Below are 26396 nucleotides of genomic sequence, written 5' to 3' on the forward strand. Positions count from 1 at the left end.
TAAGTTACAATTAATGCTTTTGTTTCATTGCATACAAATGATAAAAACAATAACACGGCATTTTTAACTGTCAACAGATTTACACAGCAGCATTTTTTTCCCCCATTGATCCAGCTTTGTAAACTTTTCTGCAGCAAACTGTCGGTGAGACGGTGAAACTGGAAAGGAGGTATTCAGTCAGGCTTTTCACGTCCACACGCATGAAAAGTCTTGCATACGCTTCTGGTGAGAAATGAGGCACAAAAACGACCTTGTTTGAAGGTGAGGTCTGGTATTTACGTATTGCTGCTGAAAGCTTCAGTCACGCTCTGTTATCTGTAGAAAATCATCTGGAAAACAGGCCTGAAAAAGGCTCAAAATATTCCCATTACACTTCAAACTTGGCAGCTTTAAATCGGTTCAGATGCCTCCAGACACCGATGTTTTTTTCCTGAGAACGAGCTCTATAGATCTTCAAGTTTGCTACTGATCTGATGAAGGCGAGGTGTCACGAAGCCAAACCAAAGGATAGTCTGAAGGCCATTTCAACGGGAACTTCTGCCACGGAGTCATGGAAGCACACGTAGAACTCCTGAGGAACGGGCTCCAGCAACATCCGCCTGGAAACGACGAGATCAAAGAACTTCAGATGAATGTGAATGACAGTAAGCTGGAAATTTGAGTAAAATTGACTTTCTTTCTTTTTTTTTGTGCTGACAGGAAAGATCACAGAACCGATTTCCCACAATCTCTTTCTACTTTTAACATCTTCCTCCTAAACTCCATCCTGGCATCTGATTAAAACTAGGAGCCTTTTCAACACAGGCAGGATGTGCCATCAGTTGTCTGTTTCAGTCATAAAACAACAGACTGGGAGAACAGGGCTGCTGGTACTCTCCTTAACTGGGAGGAAGTCCTGGTCTAAAAGAAAACTGATAGAACAGACGAGGCTGCATCTGACCGTATAGTAATATCCTGGATTAGGGCTACATTCTGCTTTAGTTTTTACTGCTGCAGAACTATACAATACAACTTTATTTATAAGGCACTTTAAAAACAACAATGTTGACCAAAGTGCCACATTGTGGGGGGTTAAAAAAACAACAAATAAATAACATACATTAGGACAACTTAAAAAAATTACAGTCATGTAAAAACAATTAAAAGACAAAAAAAAAAAAAACCAATCAAAACAATCGAAATAAAATCAGATCTTAAAAAGTCCACTTATTGTGCAGAAAAAGCCAGCTTAAAGGTGGAGTATGTAAGATTTTCAATATTTTCAACATAAATTAACTAATAAAATAACTACAATCATAATTAGAAAGTTTTTTGAACATGTAGGTTCCAGTCTCTCCATATTTGATGCATTATTAAATTACAAGTTTAATTAATGACAAATGACAAAAAGCACTTTTTTTTTTTTTTTTTTTTGGTACTGGTAAGCAAACATTTAAAAAGGGTCTTTGTCATTAATTAAACTTGTACTTTAATAACACATCAAATATGGACAGACTGGAACCTCCATGTTTAAAAAAAACTAATTATGATTGTAGTTATTTTATTAGTTAATTTATTTTGAAAATATTGTAAATCTTACATACTCTACCTTTAAACAAATGGGTCTTCAGTAAAGATTTAAAAGCAGATACAGTGGAGGCCTGCCTAACGTGTAAAGGAAGCTCATTCCACAGTAAAGGCCCGGTCCCTTCTGAGCTTCCGTTTCATCCTCGGTGCTGACAGAAGTAGTCGGTCAGCTGACCTGAGAGACTGAGAGGGTGCGTAAGGATGGAGGAGCTCAGGGAGGTGTCGCGGCGCAGCACCATTCAGACATTTAAAAACAAATAAAAGCAGCTTAAAATGGATCCTGAAGTGCACGGGAAGCCAGTGAAGAGATGATAAAACCACAGTGACGTGCTCATATTTCTGTGTGCCAGTTAAAAGACCTGCAGCTGCATTTTGTACCAGCTGCAGTCGAGATAAAAACGACTGTCTCACCCCAAAATAAATAATAATAATAAAGTGCATTGCAGTAATCCAGCCGGGTGGTTACAAACTGTAGCAGACTTTTACTTCCTGAGTCTCCGTGTCCACAAAGTTCCTTTTTATATTTTCTTAGCGGCTGCAGGACTAATTGAACCGTTTAAAGTTACTGTTTGCTTTGATCAAACTGGAAGCAGGCTTACCCTATGACCCAGTAAGTCATGGTGGGAGCAGGTTTCTTCTGGTCGGTCCAGTTCTCTGGTTTACACTGAAACAGAACCCCGTGCTCCTTGACCGGACCCAGACCCCAACCAGCACTCTGAGGCCTGTCAGCTGCACGGCGGCCCTGCAGGACAAAAACCACGGGGACGATCAGGTGACTGGTTTAGGACGCACACTGCAGAGAGGGTGAGTGGAAAAGAAGAGCTCCACATCTTCATCAGCTGCTGTAGGAGATGTTATGTCTCCTTGAGACATTTACAAGACTAAATATGATCAGAAGAGGCCATCTACCTTTTAATCAATTACAGCATCTGTGATGGACTGGTGACCTTCCTCTGCCTCTCGCCCAGTGATTGCTGGGATATGACCCTGAACTGGACTAAAGATGGATGGAAGTTGGAGCATGTGCTCGAAAGAGTTGCTGTTTAATTGTATCTTCTGCTGAACTGTAAGTTGCTTTTCCCTCTCCACATACTGAAAGACGTACTGATGTCATGACAAGCCTCACCGCCCCTCCCTGTCTGCTGTAAAGGAAACATTACAATTTCCACATCATCATTTCTGCTTCCTGTGCGCCTCAACAGACGCTCCTGTGCAACATTTCCCCAACATTTCACACGGAGAGGACGAACAAATAGGTGAAATAAATGGCGTTTGTTCTGATGCATGTTGCAGGAGAAAGTACGTTTAGGTTTTGCTAAAAAAATATCAACTTAGTTAATTATCACCATTCATATAAATGGTCATAAAAGTCTAATACAGTCGTCTTCAAATGGCGGCCCGCGGGCCAGAACCAACCTCCATGTGGCCCAGCTTATGTAAAGGAATAAAGATATTAATCAAGAACCTTCAGTTATTCTTAGGCTGGTTAAGTAGCCTACAGTCCTACAGTTGCGCATGAATGCAACACTTGTTGCCTAGCAACATTAGCAACATTAGTTGCTAGTAGAGTAGCGCTGGCAAGCATGTCGCTCTCTGTCCCAAAAAGCTAAATTGACAACGAAAACCGCAGATTTAACCCCACCTGGTGCCAAACCGATGTGTTTAACATGCAATGAGTGTGTGGCAGTGTTTAAACATTATAATTTGAGGAGGCACCACATCGACAAGTTTAGATTCATATGATCTTTTTACGTAAAAAGTTAGGAGGAAAACAGGCTCTGACTGGAATTTTTTTTTTTTTTTTTTTTTAATTTTGTGCATTCATCCTTGTCATGCGGGACTGAATTTAAAAAAGAAAAAATAATAAACTACTTATTTTTCAAAATGTAAATGTGTCTTTTTTAAATTTATTTACTGGCTCTGATTATTGATTTATTTAAAAATATGGCCCACCTGAATATCTAATTGAGTAGCCCTGGTCTAATTGTTAGATATCAGCATAAATGGATCCTATTTAATGTTAATGAAATGAGAAACTAAACCCATGTTTTTTTTCTTTTAGGCTTCATCGTTTTTCCATCCAGAAGTGTAGATCTGACTTCCGGAGGCTTTTGACTTCATCACCTCTTCTTCTTGCAGCGCGAAGTTTCTTTTCATCAGCCTGAACGCTGAGGTTTTATTCGTTATGAACTGTGTGTAAACCGCCTCACCCTGGCTGGCAGACTCTGCTGGAAGGCGGCTCGTATGGAGAGGCAGCAGTGGTGGAAGTTGCGAATGAGCTGCGGGTGAATGGATCCGCTGAGCTGAGCCACTTCTTTGTGAGTGGGAGCGATGAAGATTCCCTGCACGGTTTCCATCAGAACGTAGTGGAACAAGGTGTTTTCTGCACCAGATGTTAGTCTGTTACAACCACAGAGAGATCGACAGTCTCAGCAGGACAGAAATCTGGTTTTCAGCCGACATAAACTGGCATCTGCACTGACTGGATACATGTAAGAAACAGATTATTCTCTGCTGTTTACTTTATGGTGTTGTACATCTCCTCTGTCTCCTTCTCAGTCAAAGTCTTCTTCAGTGTGCCCAGGTAGAAAGGGTTAGGGTGTTTCATCCTGGATATCTGAGGAAAATATCAAAACAAAACACAAAATGTCCACTTTGTAAGAAGATTAGGGTAACAGAAACTTTTCACAAGTAATTAGGTAACATAAAATGCTCCATCAAAATAGTTGATTGTTGTATTCTTATGGATTATGAGATATTATTTATTGATTGAAAGATTATGAGATATTAAGGATGTTACAGGTATCACTGGTGTACTGGGTTGCTGTTGTTCTATTGCTTCATCACTGGTGTGGGTTTCTACATAAGCTTATGCTTCTGCCCACTCCTTTTTAACATTATTTCATCTTTTATTTCTATTTTAGTTTTGTTTTTAGATTTATAATTGCGTTCAAATAAACTTTCTAAACCTAAAAAACAAAACAAAACAAAAAAAAAAACTATACTCCTAAACTATGCAACACACCAACAATTTCCATTTAATTTCATCATCTGGTTCATTGTGTACATCAGTTTCATTGCTTCCAACATGGTTTTATCAGTATCTTATTACTGATAAAATGTTTTTGATCTACACTGCAAAAACTGAAATCTAAGATTAAAAATCTTTAATTGAGTACACATATGCTTATTTTTTTAAAGGTAAGATAATTCTTAGTTTTTATGCCAGAGAATTCCTCTTGTTTTAGGAGTATTTTTACTTGTTTTTTACCTCATTTTTGTATTTTTTTTTCTTGTTTTTTAAGGCTGAGTTTTTGCAGTGTACTTGTTTTTATTGGGGAAAAAAAGGGTTAGGGGTTATTTTGGTATACACTTTGGGTTAAGTGTATTTTTCAATATTTAGAGTTTAGTTTAACTGTGATGGTTTATAGAGGCTTCATATCCTAGAAATACTTTAACCCTTTAAAGCCCGGCCCATGAAAAAAAATGAGGGGAAAAGTTAAACTTTTTTTAATATGAGGTCTTTAACGAAAGGTAACAAACAACTTAACTACTTTTATGGGAATTTTTTACCATTTATTACCATGTGATATGTCAAAATTATTACAGTGTGATCTTCTGCTTCTTGGTGTCTTTTAGGAGGCAGAAGACAAGTATCAGATTGTGTTCAACAGGATTTTGAGCAAATTTTTTACCATAAAGTGATGAAAAACATCTCAAACTTACTTACGTATCAAATTTGATACGTTTGGGGCTTATAGGGTTAATCCAAGCAGGAAGTACGTTCAGGGCCTGTACAGCTAAAAGTACATTAAATATAACTGGAACCAGCATGCTTCCCATTTAACTGTATTTGAGAACACATTCATAAGAATATACATGTTAGGAGCTGTTGTCTTTATGAAGTAAAATCCTCCACTAAATTTCACAGACATCTACAACATGATTAAGTTAACTAACAGGAAAAAAACTCCCCAAACCGGATCAAATAAAGTCCCTATAAATCTACAGATGTACCTTAAAGAAGCCCCCGCTGCCTCCGCTGCCATCCGACCCTCCAGAACCCAGCGAGTCCCGTCGCCCCCTGAGCTTCCTCGCCGAGTCAGGGGTGGAATGTGGGCTGAAACCTGGAGCCATCGACGACCCGGACCCCGACGCAGCATCCATCTGCCCCTCACTCCCGCTGTCTGACAAGCTCCTCTGTGGGCTCGACCTCCGAGATTTCTCACCGAAAAGGCTGCGCCCTCTGGAACCTGACGAGGTCGAGCCTTTGATGACCCCCGCAAGTTTGCTTAAGACGGGGGAGGAAGACGCCAAGCTGTTGAGCCGCTCGCGAGCCGTGGCGGCAGGCAGGAACCAGTCTGCACATGACAGGCAGGGAGCAGGCGGCGCGTTCAAACGCTCTTCGATCCCGGCGTCCAACACCTCCAACTGCAGCAAGGTGGCTTTCACCTGAGACCCCAACATGACAGAGCTTTAGCTAAATGCTGCGTTGATCATCAGGTTTGTCTCTATCGCCTGCAAATGAATGAACTACAGCATTTTATTTGGACTATTTATTATATTTCAACCAAGCCCACCTGATCCACATAGACACAATCAGGCCCTGGAGAGGTCAAAGCTGGTGAAGCACATCCGCCTGCTTCCAACAAGACACACTGCATAAAGTGCCTCTAAAGTGGACAAAGGAGGGAAATACAAAGAAAAAAAAAGGAAAGTGCAGCGTTAGGAACATGTAAACGAGTGCCATGACAGCAGACACTATAAACAGCAGCACCTACCAGAAGCCCATTTTTACAGATGCACACAAGAGAAGTAACTACGAACACAAATGAGAAAACCGCCTCCTTACCAGCCCCACTATGAGGAGGAAGTGTCGTCCTTGAGGCTGTTTGTAACCTGGTTCTGATCTAACGCCGCCATTAGCTCTCTGTTGGGGAAACACTTCTCTCCAGATGACCAGCTGACCCACTCGCTGTTCTGACGCCAGCAGCAGCAGGCAGTAGTGCTGGCAGTACAGACAAACATCCAGCAGGTCCTCCTTGGGGAGATGGTTGGCAATCAGGTAGGACTGGGGAGCATTAAACAAGTGATTTAAAGGCAAAACATCTTAAAAAAGGATCCATTCTCCATTTTCCACTTAGTTAACATTTCAACACAGAGATGTCTTGTGTTTTGTAGACTGTCTGTAAACAGTCCCAGTTATCAGCACCTTCTGCTTGTGGCGTTTACGGATCACAGTCCAGACAGATGGGTACCATCAGGCGAGGACAGAAATGTGACACTGCAGGCAGGATGTGTGTATTTGTTTGGACTGTGCCACCTACCTTGTAGAACAAACAAGAGCCAAGGATCACGTAGAGACGCCTCAGGCCGAAAAAATCCTCAGACTGAAGGAGAAAAAGTAAATATAAGAACAAGGAAGCGTAAACAGACACAGAGGTTACGTCATAAGAGGGAAGCAGTATTAGAAGTGTGCAAAGACACATCAGGAAAGTGGTTTTCTTTATAGAGAGGCAACAACATGCATGTCTCGTAACTGCTTCTAGCATCAATTATTTGTTTGTTCTTCACAAGAGAACATCACAAGCATGAGCATCTCTTTAAAAGGGCAATGAGCAGAAATTCATCATTTTTAGAATGAACGGATTAAAACCGGCAATGAGAAGAAGTACTGATGTAGTTTCATCTGGAGTAAAGCATGAAGGCACATGCCATTTCCCGTATGATCTCCAGCTGCCACTGTGTTCATGTAAAATACCGCCTCCTCCCTCCTTTAGGAAGGCCTCGGCTCTCCGTTCCCATAAAAGGCTACAGCCTGTGAGCAATGGGAGCCCCGATTTTCAAAGCTAAATGACAAAGAAAGGAACTAAACTTTCATCTGAAGACAACCAGGAACCAACATTACAACGGTCGTGGGCGAAAAAGTTTCCAAAGAAAGAAAGGAAGAGAACCTGGATTATAAGCAGCAGTGTATTTCCACAGTAGTGAGAAGTGCAAGAGCTGAAGGGGCTGCAATCTGCCTCAGACATAGCTCTTATTGTCCCGAGCAAGTAAGTAACAACATCTTATTTTATCGACTTCTTTACTTGATATGATCCAGAAAATGGAGATATTGTTCTGCTTAGTGTGTCAGCACTTTCCAGGCATCGTTCACAGATGAGGCGACGCATGTTTCAGTCTACAGGCAGTGCACATAAGCAAAACTGTCAGTGAAACGATTCAGCTTTTTGCCCCTTTAAAGATAGACTCAAAGCGCAGATGACATCTCTACGAATATGCTCATCGAATGTGAACATAGACGAGACAGTAACACAAACCAGAAACACTGATGGGATTTTACCACCTACTTAAGCATCTCTTATGACATGAAAAGCATATATTTCACAAACAGATGTTCCTCACCATTTCTCCAAAATCAGAAGATTCAAAATCAGAGAGGACAGTGTCCACCTCCATCTGTGTAGAAAAAAGCACCAAAATAAGAGGATTAACAACAGATGCTACATACTGTGACTGTTTTCTATGTCTCTGTTATTGTTTTTTTTTAAAACTTTCTTCAATCATTTTATTTTAATACAGCTGTTGTTTCTCAATATTAACACAAGAGGGCGCCAGAGCTGCACCAACAGCAGCTGCTGCCTCATGTCTACTGGTGTTCAGGTAGGATACCTTGATTTCTGGAGGCAGAGTGAGCCATCGTACTGCAGGCAGTCCGTTGAGGAAAACGGTCCCTGACACATCTGCTGGGGGTGCAGAGGAGCCTTCCTTCAGACGTGAAGGCTGGATGAGCTGCTGGAAGAACAGGCAGAAGAAATGGTCTAACCTGGCAGCGTGGTCCAACTTACAGAAAGCGCTGTGGAGGACACAGAAGAGGAGGAAGAATGACAATGAGGATAATGTGCATTACATATTTTGCATTGTGTGTAAACAATTTAAACAGAAAACAAGACAAAGACAAAGTTTTAAACCGTCTTTCAAAGTCTGCATGACCAACCTGTCTAAAGAGCCATACATCACTTTTAACGTCCGCACAATGTCTCCTACCACAGTCTGCAGAGACAACAGAGGAACCCTGGAAGGAGATGGAAAAAGTCAAACACAGACCTGGTGAATTTTCAGCCAAAGCAGAGTTATAACTTATCAAATATGTGGAGAAACTGCCAGCAGACAGAGAGAAAAACATCTGAATTATCCCCCCTTTCTAACTGTGGCTGCTTTACTTTCAAACATGACCAAAATCTCTCAGGTGAGACAGTGATGACGACTCGAAAACAAACACAAACCTTAAAGGGCTGATCTTGAAAACCATTTTAAAACCTTGTTACTCAGAGAGGTATTCACGTTGCCGACAAAAGGACGTTCCTTTTCAGATTGTTTCTACAGATTAGGCTCCTAAATCTTCCTGTCTCTGTGAAAGAGCTCCATTTCTGGAACACAAATCATGCTCGGACACACTGGTCTTCGTGCTCCATTTTAAAAATAAGAACAGCATGTGCAGCTACCTCTCAGCAGGAAGCCCAATGACCAGCAGGTTGTTTCTCTCCTTCCAGTAGCCAACATGCACCAGATGTTTCCCGAGCAGCAGAGACGAACTGAGAGATGGGACGACAGAACGGAAAGAGATAGAAATGGACGCCAAAAAACAAGATAAATTGAACAGGAAAGATGGAAAGAGATATTAACACGGATGTAAATTGTCTGGAAAGGTCTTAAAATGCACAACCAGATGCCAAAACATCCTCCTCAACAGGTCGTTATTCACACCAATGAACAGCAAACTGGGAGAAAAACAAGTGTACGATCATTTATTATTGAGCTGCAAATAATTAAATTATGATACATTAAACGTTAAGCTAATCTAGTACCAATTCACTTCTAAAAATGTTCAAGCAAAACCAACTTAAAGTGTTGGTAACAATGAAAGAATGGAGATGTTTTGATGCATTTATCAAGCAGTAAATTAAACTCCACCCACCTGACAATCCGCCCTCCTGTAACATTCTCCAGCATGTCAGACAGGGTGAGGAAGATGCCCCTCACCCCTTTCAGCTGGGTGGAGGCTTCGGAAACAGGATACTGGTACAAGATTTCCTCCTGAAGACACAAAGTCTAGTTAACACTATCTGGTAGAAAAGTGACAGAAAAACAACTCTGGTTAGCCTGACGACAGAAAAAAAAAAGACATCTAAAAATGTGAAGTATCTGCTTTTGGACACTACAACTGCCGAATGTTTGTGCCTCGTCTAAATTATGGACAGAAGAGAAGAATGAAAGCATAAACCACTGGATGTTTATTCTACCACCTCAAAAACGTCGTTTTGGTTTGACTTTTACGTCCAACCAATGCTTCACTGTGGAACGAACGATATTTCACCTTTAGGCTGAATGACATGGAGATACCTGACATGTTTGGCTTTCCAGAAAAGCAGAAAAAGTTCTGCGCTACGGAAAACATCTGGGAAGAGAAGATTTTTAAACCATTTTTTCATCGGATTTATGCTTTGATGTAACATGAATGGAAAACCTTCTGAGCCAAACAAACTACAACGCTGTAGGCAGAACCAGGGCATTGTTGCTTATATTAGTATTCCTCGTTGCATGCTGGGAAGTTTGAAGGATGCAGAGCTGGTAACAGTCCAGCTATTGAGGGGATTAGGTGGTGAAATAGTGTTCGGGGGGGGGGTGGGTTAAAAACATTGAATGAACTGGCCCCTTAAAGCCTTGGCAACCAGAACAAAGATGCAAACAAAAGCCTGTGGAAGATATTCACCTTGAGGCCAAAACCATACACAAAGACTCTGCTGCTGTATAGAACTGGTGAAGAACTACCAACTCTATGCAACTCGCCCAGAAAAAAAAAGAAAAAAAAAAGAGCTCACATCAACAAATTGTTGCAGAACCAAAACGCAAAAATACCACAGCTGAACCTCCGCTACTTCTACAACCCTACAATTAAAGGACTAAAAAATCAAAGTCAGGGTTTAGAGGGTTCCTGCCCAGCACTGTCATTTAGAAAATCAACCACCAGCTGATGTGGCTCCAGACAACCCGTACTCTCCAGCTCCACTGCCATTTAGGCCAAGATAAATAAAAAAGTCTGGCAAGCAGATACACGAGAAGCAACTGCAAAACAGTTAAGTACAACTATCAACCTGAAATTAGCCGTCCACAAAGAATATGTGATTACAGTGTCAGAGGTGTCAGTCAGCCAACGCTTGCAGTTCGCCTTTCGCAGCAACGCTCAGCTCCCAACTTAGCTGTGTGTTACAGGATACGTAACACACATGGGTCGAATTAAAAAAAGGAAATGTTATTTTGTTTATAGACTCGACAGGGGAATGGCCCTTTCTTTCAGTTTCACCTTGGTAGCAGCCGCATGTGCTGGATGCCGTACAGAGCAGCAGTTGTCTCAAGCTTCCAACTTACATCAGCGAAATTCAGAGGGAGATTTCCACTCCTAAAGTTGGGATTTCCTATATAACTTCCATTGTGTTTAAACACACGACTATCAGCTTTCTAAGTTAAGGAAAATTGCAGCAGGCTGTTTTAAATGGAGTTTTACAAGAGTTGCTCAGAACCATGGGGGCCTTTTAAACATTAAATCATGATCAGACTTCCACAGGAATACTATCCAGAGGCATGGAAATACATGTGGAGATCCAGCAGCTCTCCTCTTTGTTTTGGACTTAAGTTTTGTTTTAACAAATGTTTATATAAGTTTCATCTGTCCAGTCTCAGCACCAACTGCGCACATTGCTTTAATATTTCCATTGCTTGCTGTTCACCTATGTAGCTTTTTATCAACAGCATGCTTCCACTGGAGGATCTTTTTTTTTTTAGTAGAAACAATGGAGCTTTACATTCAATTCAACTGGATTAGAAATTTAGCCTCACGGTCCCAGTTCCTGACCTTGAAAATATCCCAGATTTATTGACAATGTTTTTCTATGGCTGAGGAAAAACCAAGCTGCAACCTCCAGCAGTTAAAAGTGAATCCTATGCGGAAGTGCATAAAACTGCAGTTCCCCCTTCATCCACTAGGGGCTGGCTCCAAAACAGAGCAAATCTCCATAGACTCCCATGTTAAAAAATGCCAACTTCACGGCAGAAATAAACATGTTTACAGCCTGGTTCAAAAATCCATTTTCGGTTTATAGGTCAGGTTTACCTTCATGACAACTGTGGGGGGGAGTGAATTTTTTTCAAACATGCCCGTTTTTAAGTAATTTAATCTCAAAGTTTGGCAAATTTAGGGGGCGTGTCCTTTTGATTGACAGGTACCCGATCTCCGTCTTTAAGTAAGAAGAACGTAGAGCAACCGTGGTTTTTTAGCCGGTTAACAACGTGACTTAGCTTTAGCCCGCTTACCTCCGTTAGCTGGTTAGCTCCCGTTATCTCGGGGTTAGCTCGGTTAGCTTTTAGCTACAGAAAGCAATCATCCACCGTGACGCTCACGGCGGCCCTCTCAGCTCCACCTCTTCGCCCATATTTGTATTTTCCGGGCAAGACGACGCCCATGACGCTGCCAACATGGCGATGGTAGGAACCACCCACCGAGCTTCAATTCAGCTCTTCAGAAACCTATGGGTGACGTCACGGAGGCTACATCCATCTCTTTATATACAGTCTATAAGAAAAACTGACTGGTTGAATATTACTCTATTCTACAGTCATTTAGAAGACGCTTTTATCCAAAGCGACTTACATATATACACCGATAGGCACATCGGGAGGCAACTTAAAGTTTAGTGTCTTGCCCAGGGACACTTCGGCACACTGTCAAGGGAAGCCTGGAATCGACGACTGCTCTTCCTCCTGAGCTACACCTGCTGTCACCTTTTTCATGGTATGCTTCCATGCCGGTGGTTTCACACCAGGGCCAGACAGAGACATAATTCTGGTTTACTGGCGCTACTCAAATGAATCAAACCTTTAAAATAACATGTTCCGCTTTCTACCAGAGGTGGTGCTGCACCAAGAACAACTGAAGGAGAGGACGAGACAAACAACGAAGACGAAAGCTCGTTCATCTATTTATTAATGCAAAACAAATTCAGTTTCTATTACATAGAAGCTCAATATGGAACTGCATCAGGTCCTAGTGGTCTATGTTGATCAGATTTCTATAAAAAATTATCCCAAATTCTTTTTTCTCCGACTGCAAACCATTAATTTCATTCACAACCCCCAATTGCCTTAAACACACACTTATGTTTTGGTTGTTTTACCTGTGATACAGTGAACTCAACACACAATGTACTTTGCTTTTTACTTCTCTTTTTGTATTTGGGAAGTAAAAGTGAAGCCTGTTAAAGTGCAGTTCCCCCCTCATCCACTAGGGGCTCCAAAACAGAGCAAATCCCCATGTTAAAAAGACTGAATTCAAAGCAGAAATAAACATGTTTACAACCTGGTTCGAAAATCCATTTTAGGTTTAATAGGTTAGGTTTACCTTCATGACAACTGTGGTGGGGGTACATTTTTTTATAACTCCTCTGTTTAGAACAAACTGTATATAAAAGATGGACGTAGCCTCTGTGACGTCACCTGTAGGTTTCTGAAGAGCTGAATTTATAGATTGATTCATTTATTTCAAAACGTAGTTAGATTATAACTCAAACATAGATACAAAACAACAAAGCAAACATAATTAAGAGGTCACACGAATTATGCAAAAAATAAAAAGCAACAAATGAGCGATCTACATGTTCAAAAAGGAATAGGAAGAAGTAGTGAAACTTATTAAATCCTACCCCTTTGTCTAAATGTCAATGCTACAAGTAATAAACTCACACAAACAATTTCGATCAATCTAGACATAAGTACGAGCAGCTACAGGCGCCAAACCATGCATGTTAAAACTAGTCACCCGTATAGAGAGCATATAAGATGTTAATAGGAACACATGTGCAACTCACACACACCCACACTACACTATCCACGATCACACAGTCCGAAACATAGCAAGCAAACAAACACCAACACTCACTCATATTGAAGCTCATTGGGCGGTTCCCACCGTTGCCATCTTGGCAGCATCACGCGTGCCAATACAAAAACGGCAAATAAATAGAGCTGATAGGGGGGCCGCGGATGTTTCAGAGCTGTTGGATGTGTCGTTTTTATTGACAAGTACCTGATATATCAATGGAAGAAGTAGCATAACCACGGTTTTTAGCTGTTAACAGAGTAATTTAGCTTTAACCTATTTACCTCCGTTAGCGCGTTAGCCTTTCTTTCTCTGGGTTAGCTTGGTTAGCTCTTAGCTATAGACATGTCAGAGTTTGATAAATGCCAATCATCCACCCACATGCTCACAACCCCCCTCTCAGCTCCATCACTTTGCCCATTTTTGTATTTTCTGGGAGAGACGGCATCTTCGCGTGACGCTGCCAAGGATGGCGTAGGTGGGAACCAGTTTGATTCAGCTCTTCAGAGACTTACAGATGACGTCACAAACGGTCTGTTCTACTTTTATATAAGGATAAGACCAAGACCTGCATTGGTGGTGGACTGAGTCCGCTTCTTTGATCATATCAGAAGTGTGCACATTCACAATGGCCTAAACCACAAGTGTCAAACTCCAGAAGACCAGTATCCTGCAGTTTTTTGTTGTCTCCATGCGAAAAAATAGGTTGACAAAAATCTGCTGGATGCATTTGATTTGAATCAGGTGTGTCAGGAAAACAACAAAAACCTGCCAGATACTGGCTCTCAAGGACTGGAGTTTGACACTCCTGCAGCATAAACGAAGCAATTTCTGAGAACTGACTCAGATTCTTATAATAAAAAAACTAATCTCAATTACAAACAAACAAAAACATTTTATTTCTAAAAAAAAAATGTGTGGGGGAAACAAAACAAAACAACAGACCTCATCTTGTGGAGATGCTGAGTCCAGTTTAAGAGACAGATACATGACAATATGTGGGATTTGTCCAATGGACATCTGGAGTTCAGCCATGTCCTCCCCCCACAGCAGACGAACAAGCTGGCTAACTGGTGGAGAAGCCTTCGTCTTATGGGTTGATGAAGTGTCACTAGCATCATCCTTGTCTACCTGAGCCACTGTCTCCAACATCAGCCTGACCTAGGGCAGAAACAAAGGAGAAGACACAAACAATGAAAAAAAATGTGGCAAATTATAATGGGGAAAAAAATCAAGAAAAAAACTGAGAAATGATAAAATTCTGTTATGAAATGGTTACGTCAGCCTTCCCATAAGCCTCTCAGACAGCTTTTATTTATTCATAAAAGTAAAGCAAGTTGCCAAGGCATCACATGATCACCCTTGGAAAAAGATTTTAACAGCACACACGAGTTTCTTTTAGCACAACGGTGTGTGCGTGACACACTGGTAGAACGACTTCAATCATTCACCGAGGCAGAACTGAAAAGCAGGACGGCGACACTGTCAGAGAGAAAGTGACACTGTCATCGAGCCTTAACCACAGCATAACGAAGAGCAGGAATGTATGCGTGTGTGTTTCTGTGTGTGTGCTCTTCAGTATGCTGGACAAAATTACAACCAGACCGCTGTGGAAGTCCATGACTAAATGTCAAGACAGCAGACGGCCAATTCTTTCTGATCCATACACAGTGCTTCATTTCACTGTGTCACTCTGAGGGAGACAGAGTGGAAACACACACACTCACACACATGAAAGCACACGTGCTCTACATACAGAGGAAGATGAGAAACTTTGACTTTGTGATGACTGCTGAAATAATTTGTCAGAAATACAGATTTGCCTGTATTCAGAAGCTGAAGCTTTGTGGATAAGATGGGAAAAGAGTGGAGCGATGACTGAGGAAGATCAGTTTCACTTCGTAAATACGTTTTGGTTTTTTTTTTTTTTTTTTTTAATGACGTCATTCGCTGGAAAAGGTTGAACTGAAACCTGTCAGCACCAGAGACTGGCTATGGAGACATGATGATATTAATTCAAACTAGAACCAAGATGCCAAATGTGAGAAGAACCAAAACATCTGGTGGAAATATCAGACTGGGAGAGAAACCGCTATGAGTCCTGACTTAAGAAAGCCAACTGGGCCCAAAGGCTGCCCTGCCAGCATCCCTGTGACATACACTTTCAGGCCAGAGTGTGTTTTAGCAGGCAAGAGGTTTCAATGTTACGACTAACTGGTGTATAATTAGTAAAATGAACTGTAAAGTGATAGTTTGCACATAGAAATACTGCAACAACTTAGAGTGTCTATGTGTCCTGAGCTAATGTGACCAGTGGAAGCTGCTGCATGGCTTCTTCTGTCACAACAACTGGTTTAAAAATATATTTCCAAAAGTCCAGTGACAATTAAATGACAACAGCATCTTAGTTTCTGAAACCCAAACCTACAGCTTGTGCTGCACAGTAACTAGCTGCCTTTTTTTCCACGTGCATTTTCTGAGTATTGAGACTATTGTATAAATAACCTTGAATAGAAAGACCTATGGTCTATGGTTGTAAGGCTCAACTGTTCTTTTATGGTTTATAATCATTTTTTTACCTTTCTGTTGCTTCTGATTTTGTCAGCTGTCGCTTATGAACACTGGGTGCCAGTCTGCCAGAGGATCAACTTTAAAGTTCAGCTGCTGGTCTATAAAGCTCTAAATGGTTGAAGACCAAAGTACATCAGAGACCTCCTGTCCCATTATGAACCTACCAGACCCCTCAGGTCATCTGGATCAGATTTTTTATCAGTTGCTAAAGTCAAAACAAGACATAGAGAAACTGCATTCAGCTTCTATGCTCCACATATCTGGAACAAACTCCCAGAAAACCTCAGATCAGCTGAAACACTCAGTTTATTTAAACCGAGGTTAAAGACCTTCCTGTTCTTGGCTGCATTTCAAGAGATTTTATTCAAAGCTTTTTTGAGTTTCTTTATTTAATGGTATTTCTTTTTCTATGCTTTAAAGTTTTAATTTTAAATTATGCTTCTTATTTCCTAATGTTTTGTTGTCTCTGTAAAGCACTTTGAATCACCCTGTAGTTGAATTGTTATAGAAATAAACTTGCCTTGCCTATGAATAAGAAAACATTTCATATTATTCATAAGTTCAGTCAATTGTCTCTTTTGGGGAATATGCTTTAGAAAACTTCCCATCTTGCACTCAACAACATCACCCAAACAGGATATTACAAATGCATTTAGAGTATCATTTTATACTCTCTGGAACGCTGTTATTAAGAAAACTAATGTCCTTGAAGCTGTCTGGAAGCCATTCTTTGCTCTTGTCACTGATTCTGATCAGGACTTTTATAGACAGAGAGTATCTAGGTGTAGCTGAGGTGTTGAGTCGATCCAGTTTGGTGGTTTCGGGTCTGGGTCTCATCTTTTGCAGACGATGTGGTTCTATTAGCTTCATCAGGCCGTGATCTCCAGCGGCTGGGATCCATTGCCTCCAAATGAGAGACAATGGCCCACAGCAGGAAAAGGGTGGAGTGTTCTCTCCAGGTCGGGAATGAGGTCCTGTAACATATGGTGGAGTTCAGGTATCTGCACTGCTGCATCTGCAGTGACACAGACTGCATTGATCTGTTGACGTGAAGAAGGAGCTTAGCCAAAAGATGAAGCTCCCAGTTTATCGGCTGATCTATGTTCCTACACTCAACTATGGTCACTAGCTGTGGGTAGTGAACGAACAAATGAGACTGCGAATACAAGTGGTTAAAATGAGTTTCTTCTGCGGGATCTCCCTTACAAATGGATGAGTAGCTCAGTCATCAACAAGCAGCTCAAGATAAAGTTGCCGCTCCGTCTCATGAGGAAGAGCCAGATGAGTTGGCTAGGGCATCTGGTCAGGATGCCTCCTGGATGCCTCTCTGGGAAGAGGCCCTGGGGAAGACCTAGGAAACACTGGACAGACTGCATCTCCCTCTCAGCTGTCCTAGGGTCACCCCAGGATCCCCCTTGATCAGCTGGAAGAAGTGGCAAGAGAGAGGGAAGTCTGGGATGCCCTGTTTGCAGCGGCTCCTGCAAACCCATCCCCGATAAGCAGCAAAAAAAAAATGGATGGACTGAGAACCACATTGCATTTGTCACACTTTGAAATATCAATGACCATAAACTCATGAAGTAATAAGAACATTTTTAAAAACCCTTTTTCATTACTTAAACATCTAATAAGGATCTTCGATTAGACTAAATCAGAACAGTGCCTGCCAGAAGAAAACCGTCCTCGCAGGTACATTTTTTCTCTCGTAAGCCAACAGAAGAACATCTGTGTGCAGCATAAATGCTCGCAAAGGAGAAAACTAATGCTGAACACACACTTGTTTGTCAGGTTGACTGACAGTGTCTGATGTCTCTTTTTATTAGTTATTGGTAATTAGCATAATTAGTTTCAGTCAATGTACCAGTAATATGATACCATTAACAGTTATCTTGTTATTTTCCTTACTTGCACAGTCCTCACTACCTTTGAACTTTTCCAACCATTCCTAAAAATCATGCGTTTATTATTTATTTATCTATTACCTCCTATTTATTCATGTTATGGTCGTCCTGATGTTCTTATTTAATTACTGATGAGCTGATCTGCTGCATCGACTCACCCTGAATGTCTGACTGCTGTTTTAATGTTTCGTAACTCAGTTCTTTAAACAGACGGACTGCAAAACTAAACTACCTGTCAGATAAATGGTCTCGGATCTTTAATCAGGAGTTCTGCTGCAGAATATTATTATTATTAGACAAAATATTTCTTCTGCTACTGGCTTTTACGACTGTAAACACATGGAACAATACTGGTACTTTTACAAGTCGTGCATGTCCCGTTACTATTATACTTAAGTAACACTAATACTGGTTTAAGGCTAATTTGGAAGATTTTCACAGTAGTGCGATCTGACATCCAGCTTGAATGGAGATTGGAAAACATATGAATACTGACTAAAATTCTCATGGAAACACCAGTAAGCTTCACCACTGTCCGGTTGGGGTTGCTGCTGTGTGGATGGTGTCATGAAGTGAAATATAGCTGTAACATGATGCTCCAGATTGGGGGGAAAAAAAAAAAGTGTGGTTTCTCAGTCTCAGGAAGCTGCAGAGAAACATCAGCTCCAGGAACGTACATGATAACATACCGCCTGCCATCAAAACTAGTCCGAAGCATACAGTTTTGAGGTTAGAAAGTTATGTAATGTCAAAAAATTTTCCACAGTGTTTCCAAACAAATAAAAACTTAAATGTTGTGAGTTTGCTACAGATTTAGTTTGCTCTAATTTACTAATAGACCAGTGGTTTTTCTAAATCAGGAATTGTGTCCTTCAACATCAAAAACACACAACCTCACGCTTACACCTCTGAAATCATCAGTACAAACACTTTCTAGTCATTCTCCCTGAATTAAAAACCTCTAAGACTCCTGACTAAATATCACGGAGCTGTTTGTATTTGTAGCACTCTCGCGACAAGTTTCTGCTTTTTTGTTTTCTATTCATGTTATGCAAGAAAAATCCATTAGCAGTAAGTATTTCACTTGTTAAAAATATTGCTGGAGCAGCTGAGAAGAAACAGCGTTGTGAAAGTTCTGCTTTTTCTCAAACCACCAGGATCTTTGCAGAACCAGTTAGAAATTTTCACCACCACATGGTCCCTCTGGTCACACCCAGCTATAATATGATTGATTGAAACACAGAGTGAGAAATGTGGCTTTTTATTGAACTCTGGATGAAAGCTTACATTGTTTTCTTCAAACAATAGCTGAATTCATAAAGCAAAGAGCAGTTAAAGATTGAACGCAGGCGTCGCTTCACCCTGCAGGTACACTAACAGTAGTAAATGAGACGTTGTGGATTTTTTTCCTTTCCAGAAAAGGTATGGTCTGGGTTTTTCTCAAGTCTTTAACCATTTGAGGCCACCCAAATAACGTTTCAAAGAGAGGCTCGCATTACCTGGTCAAAAAAATCTTGAAACTGTATTTTTATAATCCAGCCATCACTCCCAGAAGCATCCAGGCTCTGTCAGCTGTAACCACAGGCCACCAGCCTTCAGGCAGGCGCCTGCATCTGGGCTCCCAGCCATTTCAGCCAATCTGACTGACTGACTGACTGGAAGGCTATTATTAAAGAAGGCGATACCAAAAACATCATGCGATAAACCTTTCAATTCTGACTGAATAAGTCTTGGAAGTGAGCTCTAGTTGCTGTAAACTGATTTAATATCATCATATCTTCAGTCACTTGGGACAAAGACAAAGCTACACTGAGCTGAAGGCATCAAACACAAGTTAAAAATCCTAATGGCCAGACTCATACAGAGGAAATCACTGGGTAAGGAGGCTGACTGGCAAACTGCAGCACTTTCGCTCATCATAAATTATAAGGATGTGGTTAGACTGGACTGAGCTCTCACTTGAATTCCAGTCTGTTGATGTCAGTCATCTACCACCCATTCACTGATGGACACACACATGCTCAGAAAAGAGTAACTGAAGTCCATCTAAGCTCAGTTGAAGGCATAACGTTAATATTTGTCCCATCAAACATAATAAGTACAGCCTGTCTTCCATGTGGGTGGCAGGAGTACAGAAAAACCACCCGACATCACAGCAAGCTCACATTAACTCTTACACACACAGAATCATTTCTGTCAGCCGTACAGCTCTATTTCAAGTTTGAGAGTCATCATGGTGCCCGCTGAAGCTTGTATTTTTCCATAAAAACTTCCCCTGCTCTTTCCCTGCAATGTAATTTGCTTTCCGTCTACATCTTCTAATCAGCTGAGCTTCCAACCCAACAACAGCTTCCTGCAGCACCGAAAAAGAGCTGCACCGCTATCCTGTTCATCTGCCATGTTGGCCAGCAACCCTGCACACACTCTGTCATTTGCAAATTCCAATGTTTTTGATGGTCTGCTCTAAAAATCCACAGACGCTCATTTTTTTGGGCAAACTATCAAAGGATCATTTCACTGTAATTGAGGGTTTTCTACTGTTGACCAGAACTCGCCTCTGCTTTCTCTGCACATTTTAGCCAATAAGATGAACCAGGATGCTAAAAAGTAGCGTAATGTCTGCAGATTTTGACAAATCGGGATCTTGCAGGTATGAATGTTAGCTGACAAATGTACAAAGTCACTCAAAACACAGTGAAAAAGGAGCTCCCAGGCCTTAGACATTCAAGTTGACAGATTTTAACTCTGGTTGCTTCATGCAGACACACACTCTAACATACTCACCTGTGTTGGTCCTGGGATGCAGGACAAAACCCTTTCTATGTTCTCTGACGTCACGTCAACATCGTCCACGGCTACAAGCACATCGCCTGAGTAACATATAAATACATGTTATGTATATGTATATAAATATAAGATATTTTGTCTTATTTTTCACCAACATTTCAGTGTGAAATAAACTCAACAGATCTGCCTATAACCCATAACAGGTATAAAAAGGTATGGAAAATGGATGCATAGCAATGTCAGCCCCTCTTTATTATATTACAACTGTGTTTATTGAACTACAAAGTGGTCATTACTTTACGACCAAACAATTACTATTTAATAACCTATAAAGGATGAAAATAAAATAAACTATACAGCTTTTCTGTGTGCTCATGGTACAAAAAAATCCAAATGTGCAGACAAAATGACAAAAAAATCTTCAGTTCCTTAAAACTAAATGTTCCCTCATTTTCAGAGTAAATCAATCCCATTCCTTTGGTAAATAACAATGCCAATATAAAACATCATCTTCACATTATACAACACTGTGGTGAGACTTCAGCCTGTGTAGATCCATTTAACAACCCCACCTGCCTGTGTGCAGGGAGGCATAGCAGCATCTCAATAACTCAGCTATTTCAGGTATTTAACCACTCTAATTGTTTGAACATGTTCCTGTGCTGCATAAAAGCGTCTCTAAACAGTAACGGATGTGGGTAGTTGTTTGCGGTAACGCAAAACTGCTCTGTTTGCAGGCAAAAACTGCTCCAATGATGAGCCTAGAGAGGAGGAAAAAAATCCTCAGAGGCCCTAAGCACATTTACAAACTATTTTCCCTCTACAGACGCATGTTCATACCCTCAACAAGGGCTTAATTCTCTGAAAACTTGCACATATTTTCAAGAATTTTGGTTTCTCAACACAAGAGTGAATACTTAGACTATAAAATGATTTGTGTTAGCGCTGCACGGCGAGAAAACAGAGACCAAAGTGGAGTGTCTTTATACATCTACTGAAAAATGTAAAATGACAGAAACGGTGATGCTTATAACTTACCAATTAAGATCTGGCCGCACTTTATGGCTGGACTGTTTGGTATTAATCCATGAACAGTCAGTCTTTCTTCGTGTCTGACACCTGCAGGGTCTCCCTGACTTGAGCTCCGGGAAGGCCGATGTACCACTCCCAGCAGTGCTTCCAGAAGGCCTCCACTCTCACACAGAGGGACTGATGAACTTGCTAAACGTTTAGGATTGAGGTAGATACACACTTCCTTAAGCTGCTGCTGCTGAACCATCACACCTTGTCTTTGACCTGGTTGGTTCTTCAGGATGGAAGCCGGTGGCGATGATGCTGACTTGGCTTTACTTCCATCCTTCCCTCCTCTGCGCTGAGATGGCCGCCGTTTTCTCCTCAAGATCCTGGCTAACCTTTTGAGGATGTGCTCACCTTTCATCCTTGAGCTGCATCGTTGCTTCTTCTTTTGCTCTGTGATGATCTCTGCCTCCTTTTCACTGAAACGGACATGGTTAGTGGACACACAGTGATGTGCTGTGGCCTGGGCCAAAGCAAGCTCCTCTTCACCCTCACTCAGTTCCAGATAGAAAAGTTCTCCGTTCTTCTGAATATCGTCGAGCCATTCTGGTTCCAAATCACTGAGAAAAAGCAGAAAACCAAGAGCTTGTTAGGCAGGGCAGTAAAACAGGGTGTAAAACATCTTTTTTTTACTGCAATAAAAACATTTGCGTTGAAAATGAGGCTTCAGAGGCAGATTAAAAAAAACGTTTTTTTTCCTGGTTAGAAATTATTCTAATTATTTTTCTTATGTTAATGAAATTCAATTGTAACTATTTTTTCCATATTTAATTGCATGTTAAATGCCTCTTTCTGGCATAAATGCTTACATATTAAACATAAGTTTAAACTTTGTTGTCATGCTAAAATACTTGCAGACTAATATATATTTGTATTTTGTTGCTTCACCAGTACACATCGCAGGGGTGCCACCAGGAATTTTGGGCTCTATGAAAGACAATAGCATAGATCCCATCACTTGACTGCAAATTTTAGAGTTTTGTTTTTGCTTCAATCGCTTCAAGCTGATAAAAAGAATCGCTTTTCATGGGAATAATAAAGATCTAGGGCTGTGTTTAACCCTTTATGGGGCAAGTGACTATTTTTGATCACTTTGTTTCCTTTCATATTCAGCATGAAACGTTTTCTTTTGTTAATGTAACAACAGAATGGAGGTCTTGGTTGATATCAGAAGGACAATTTTAGGTTAACATTTCTAATTTGAAGGTATTTTATTGAGTGCCCTATAAAGGGTTAAATCACAGTGCATACATCTAACTAGGCTATTTTAATATATATGGTTTATCAGTTTAAATTACTGCTATAAGTTATTACAACCTTTGAAAAAAGTATTTATTATTTTTAATGAAGGTTTAATTATTATTATTTTTTATATATAGTTTGTACATCTTTTTGGGACCCTGTCAAGTCATGGAGTCTTCCTAAGTTTTCCCGTCTGTGCCAGACAGACACAAAACATCTGGATTATTGGATTAGAGGTTATACCGGGTTGTACTGATCCACAGTTGACACAAACAGAGGTGCACTGTCCTTGTTTGTTTGTGAAAAAGAGCACAGATAGTATTCTTACTCTGAGTAGTCGGAGCTGCTAATACTCGATGATGTTGATTCACAGTTACTGTCGTGCTGAACATCATCTTCATCCTTCTGACCCTGCAAAAGACTGCTGTCTGCGCAGTGGCGGGAGTTTGCGAAAGCCATTAGCGTGTCAAACACTTCTCTTTTATACGTGCCAGTACAAAAAGGGCCAAGAAAAAAACTCGTTTTCACCAACGTGAGCAGCGATATCCATTCGCCATGTTATACCACTGGCGTCTGCTCTGGTGGACACGTGACGCATCAAGCTCTAATCTGATTGGTGGATAGCGCCGTTGCCCCTAACAACAGTGAAGCTTTTACAGCAGTGTTTTATACTAATAGGTCTGGAAGTTTCACTAACTTTTGTTTAGTCTAAGTTATACTTCCCGTAAATTACAAAACCACTCATTGACTGGGTTTAAACCTGGTCAGAGTAAGGTCAAATTACGACTAACCGGTTGCTCTCAAATTCATATACATTTAGGTGTATCAAATGTTCCGCCACATGCATCGACACTGCACATGCGCGCCGACACGCACAACTACTTGCCAGTTTAGTTGGCAGCATAAAGTTCCCAAACACAGTAAATAATTCAGAAGGTACAAGGAAAAAACCCACAAGCTCTTATTATACTTAGAGCATTCGACAAATCCTATTTATGTGTGATGGATTTAAAACCCCACTTTTGTGTACCAACAATCAATTAAGATAACAATGTCTCCATGGCGACGGCGTGAAGGAAGCGTGACCTGTCAGATAAACGCTGCAGCCCATAAGCACATATTTAAGATTGAAATTCACCATTTACATCTTGATTTAGTCACCCAGCAATAACAAAGTTCATGCACATGAAGTTTTTAAATCCCCTCAGGCATCTAGCAAAGTCATGACAGAGTGGTACCGGGCAAACAAAAACACCCTGCAAGTCTGTTTATACAAATATAAATATAAATATAAATATAGTTTGCAAATAGTTTGACTGACCTGTAAAGAAGGACGCTGCGAATTGAGTCGAAGTCCTCCAAGTTCTTTGAAAATGAACTTCCATCGATAGAAAGATGAAACATCATTTGTGTTTCATGTTTTTGCAGGATCAAACGTCAGGTGACTAGTTTATTAATACACAGAGAAGAACTTTTATCATCCTTAAAAAGAGCGTTTTTCTTCGGTCACCGGCAAGTCTAAAGTTAAATCCTTCCCTCTACGTCTGGAGTTGCTGACTGCATGAGCAGCACCATGCAGGCTGAGCTGCGTCTGCAAAGACCTGAAGGGAACCACCCACAGTTCCCACGTCAATCACTGGCACGGGACAAGAAACGGTGCAACACCAACTCTAGTTACCAATAATAATAATAATAATAATAATAATAATAATAATAATAATAATAATAATAATAATAAAAGAAAACAACACAGAGAAACATTTAAATGCTTCTCCAGGCCAGTGGGGTGTAATTTATGTCTTCTTGGTAAGTGAAGCAAAAACACGCCTCTTGTGAGCTATCAACAAAAAGCTCAGCTGGCATCAAAACAGAAAAACATCCAAAATCCGTAGAAATCACTTTGGCGCATTCCGTACTGCAGTTGCCAGGGATGATAAATAACGCGTGGATTTTACACAAGTATCTGCTTTTCACATGAATCTACTGCCATAACCACGTGTTTCCCTTTCGTTTCATATAAACAAGTAGCCTTACTTGAAATACCGACAGATTAGCTCAGATTTTAGATTAGCCACAAAGCAATATACCATAGTAGTAGAGGACATGCAAAGATTTTACTTAGGGTAAGACGTTAAACATACATAAAGCAAATTATGTTGAAAACTACAAGACTACTCCTCTTAGAGACATTCCTATTGTATAACATAACGTGTTGAAGAACTTCAGTGACTTCCTATCCATATCAATAAACTAAATGCATGTGGATTAATATATTATGCTATGTATTATATAACTATCTTACTTATTGACTTACACTTCGTATAATTTATTTTGGACGTTATGACAAAACCACTCTGATCATACTTCCTCCCTCATTATCCCCGAAGGGATCATGAACGGTCATCAATTATGAAGGACATAAGACCTGAATCAAGTTCCTTCAAACGCTTCGCGCTCAGGAGAAAGTATCACTAACTCTTCATCGTGGTTAGCGAGACCATACAATTTAGAAACACATTTCTCAAGTTAAAAACTATAGAAATGATCCCTGAAAGTATAGTCTTAAATTCAGCAGTGGCGCTCTAACGTACTAGTACAACGATCATGGGGTTCACTGTCATGGTGCTAACAACAAACGCACTGCTCCACATGTATTTGAAGGACAATTAAAAGCAGGTGGATCCAAATTAGGAACTCAAATGACTATATATTATAAAAACAAATCTATCTGTGTATAATGAGATTTTTCAAGGACTTTTTGACCAGTTTTATGGACATAATGAGAACAATTGCGGCTTCCGGTCAGTTATTTATCAACTATGATACTGATAATACTGAGTACGACCCATACGTCACAGTTAATTTAAGAGCAAAAGCACATATTTATTCAAAATAATCAATTTATCTTGTTTTGGGCTACCCACAATGCTTTGTGAAGGCATGGCCGTTTCTTATTGGTTGCTGAGACACCACCTGGGCGTCTGTTAGCCTCGCTTGCTAATACTAAAGTGGTAAGAATTGGCACATTTGCGTTTGATATATTAATTAATCCCCAGTAAGCACACTTTTATCTAATACTGGTGTAAATATCTGTACTCTGACTAATGGTTGAAATAGCGTTAATGCGTAAACATGAGAAATCTATTAAAACAGCTTAACAAGTAAAAACTCCACCGGTGCGCCGCTTTTTGGTTTCCGACTCCAAACAAGATGCTACGACAGTTCTTACGAGTGCAACTACGATCGTCCAAATTTATTCATACCCTTCCATTAAAGAAAAACTGAATTTAAAACAGTCAGCCAAATAACTGGAGACTAAA

The 26396-nt window shown here is 40.5% G+C and overlaps 1 protein-coding gene across 1 annotated transcript; it reads right to left on the bottom strand.

The window, feature by feature from the left end:
• Positions 1–95: 95 nt before the first annotated feature.
• intu (inturned planar cell polarity protein) lies at positions 96–24602 on the bottom strand. The gene is made up of 17 exons (XM_079257912.1): positions 24398–24602; positions 21796–22394; positions 20755–20840; positions 14444–14659; positions 9545–9663; positions 9072–9161; positions 8564–8641; positions 8239–8422; positions 7972–8025; positions 6894–6956; positions 6419–6637; positions 6147–6239; positions 5584–6018; positions 4089–4183; positions 3777–3966; positions 2166–2308; positions 96–599 (listed from the first exon to the last, which is right to left on the bottom strand). Exons 1-17 carry the CDS (start codon positions 24481–24483, stop codon positions 488–490), a joined length of 2862 nt encoding a protein of 953 aa, XP_079114038.1. The 5' UTR covers positions 24484–24602; the 3' UTR covers positions 96–487.
• Between the last annotated feature and the right edge of the window lie 1794 nt (positions 24603–26396).

Source organism: Telmatherina bonti (assembly GCF_933228915.1).
Source record: "Telmatherina bonti genome assembly, chromosome: 18".
NCBI lineage: Eukaryota > Metazoa > Chordata > Actinopteri > Atheriniformes > Telmatherinidae > Telmatherina > Telmatherina bonti.

What these genes read in the sequence shown, in the direction of transcription:
- intu (XM_079257912.1), bottom strand. Translation starts at nt 24,483, where the DNA reads ATGATGTTTCATCTTTCTATCGATGGAAGTTCATTTTCAAAGAACTTG. An exon ending in CTCTGCCTCCAGAAATCAAG is followed by an intron (nt 8,026 to 8,238) that starts GTATCCTACCTG and finishes TTTTCTACACAG; the next exon opens with ATGGAGGTGGACACTGTCCT. An exon ending in ATGACTTACTGGGTCATAGG is followed by an intron (nt 600 to 2,165) that starts GTAAGCCTGCTT and finishes CGTCGTTTCCAG; the next exon opens with GCGGATGTTGCTGGAGCCCG.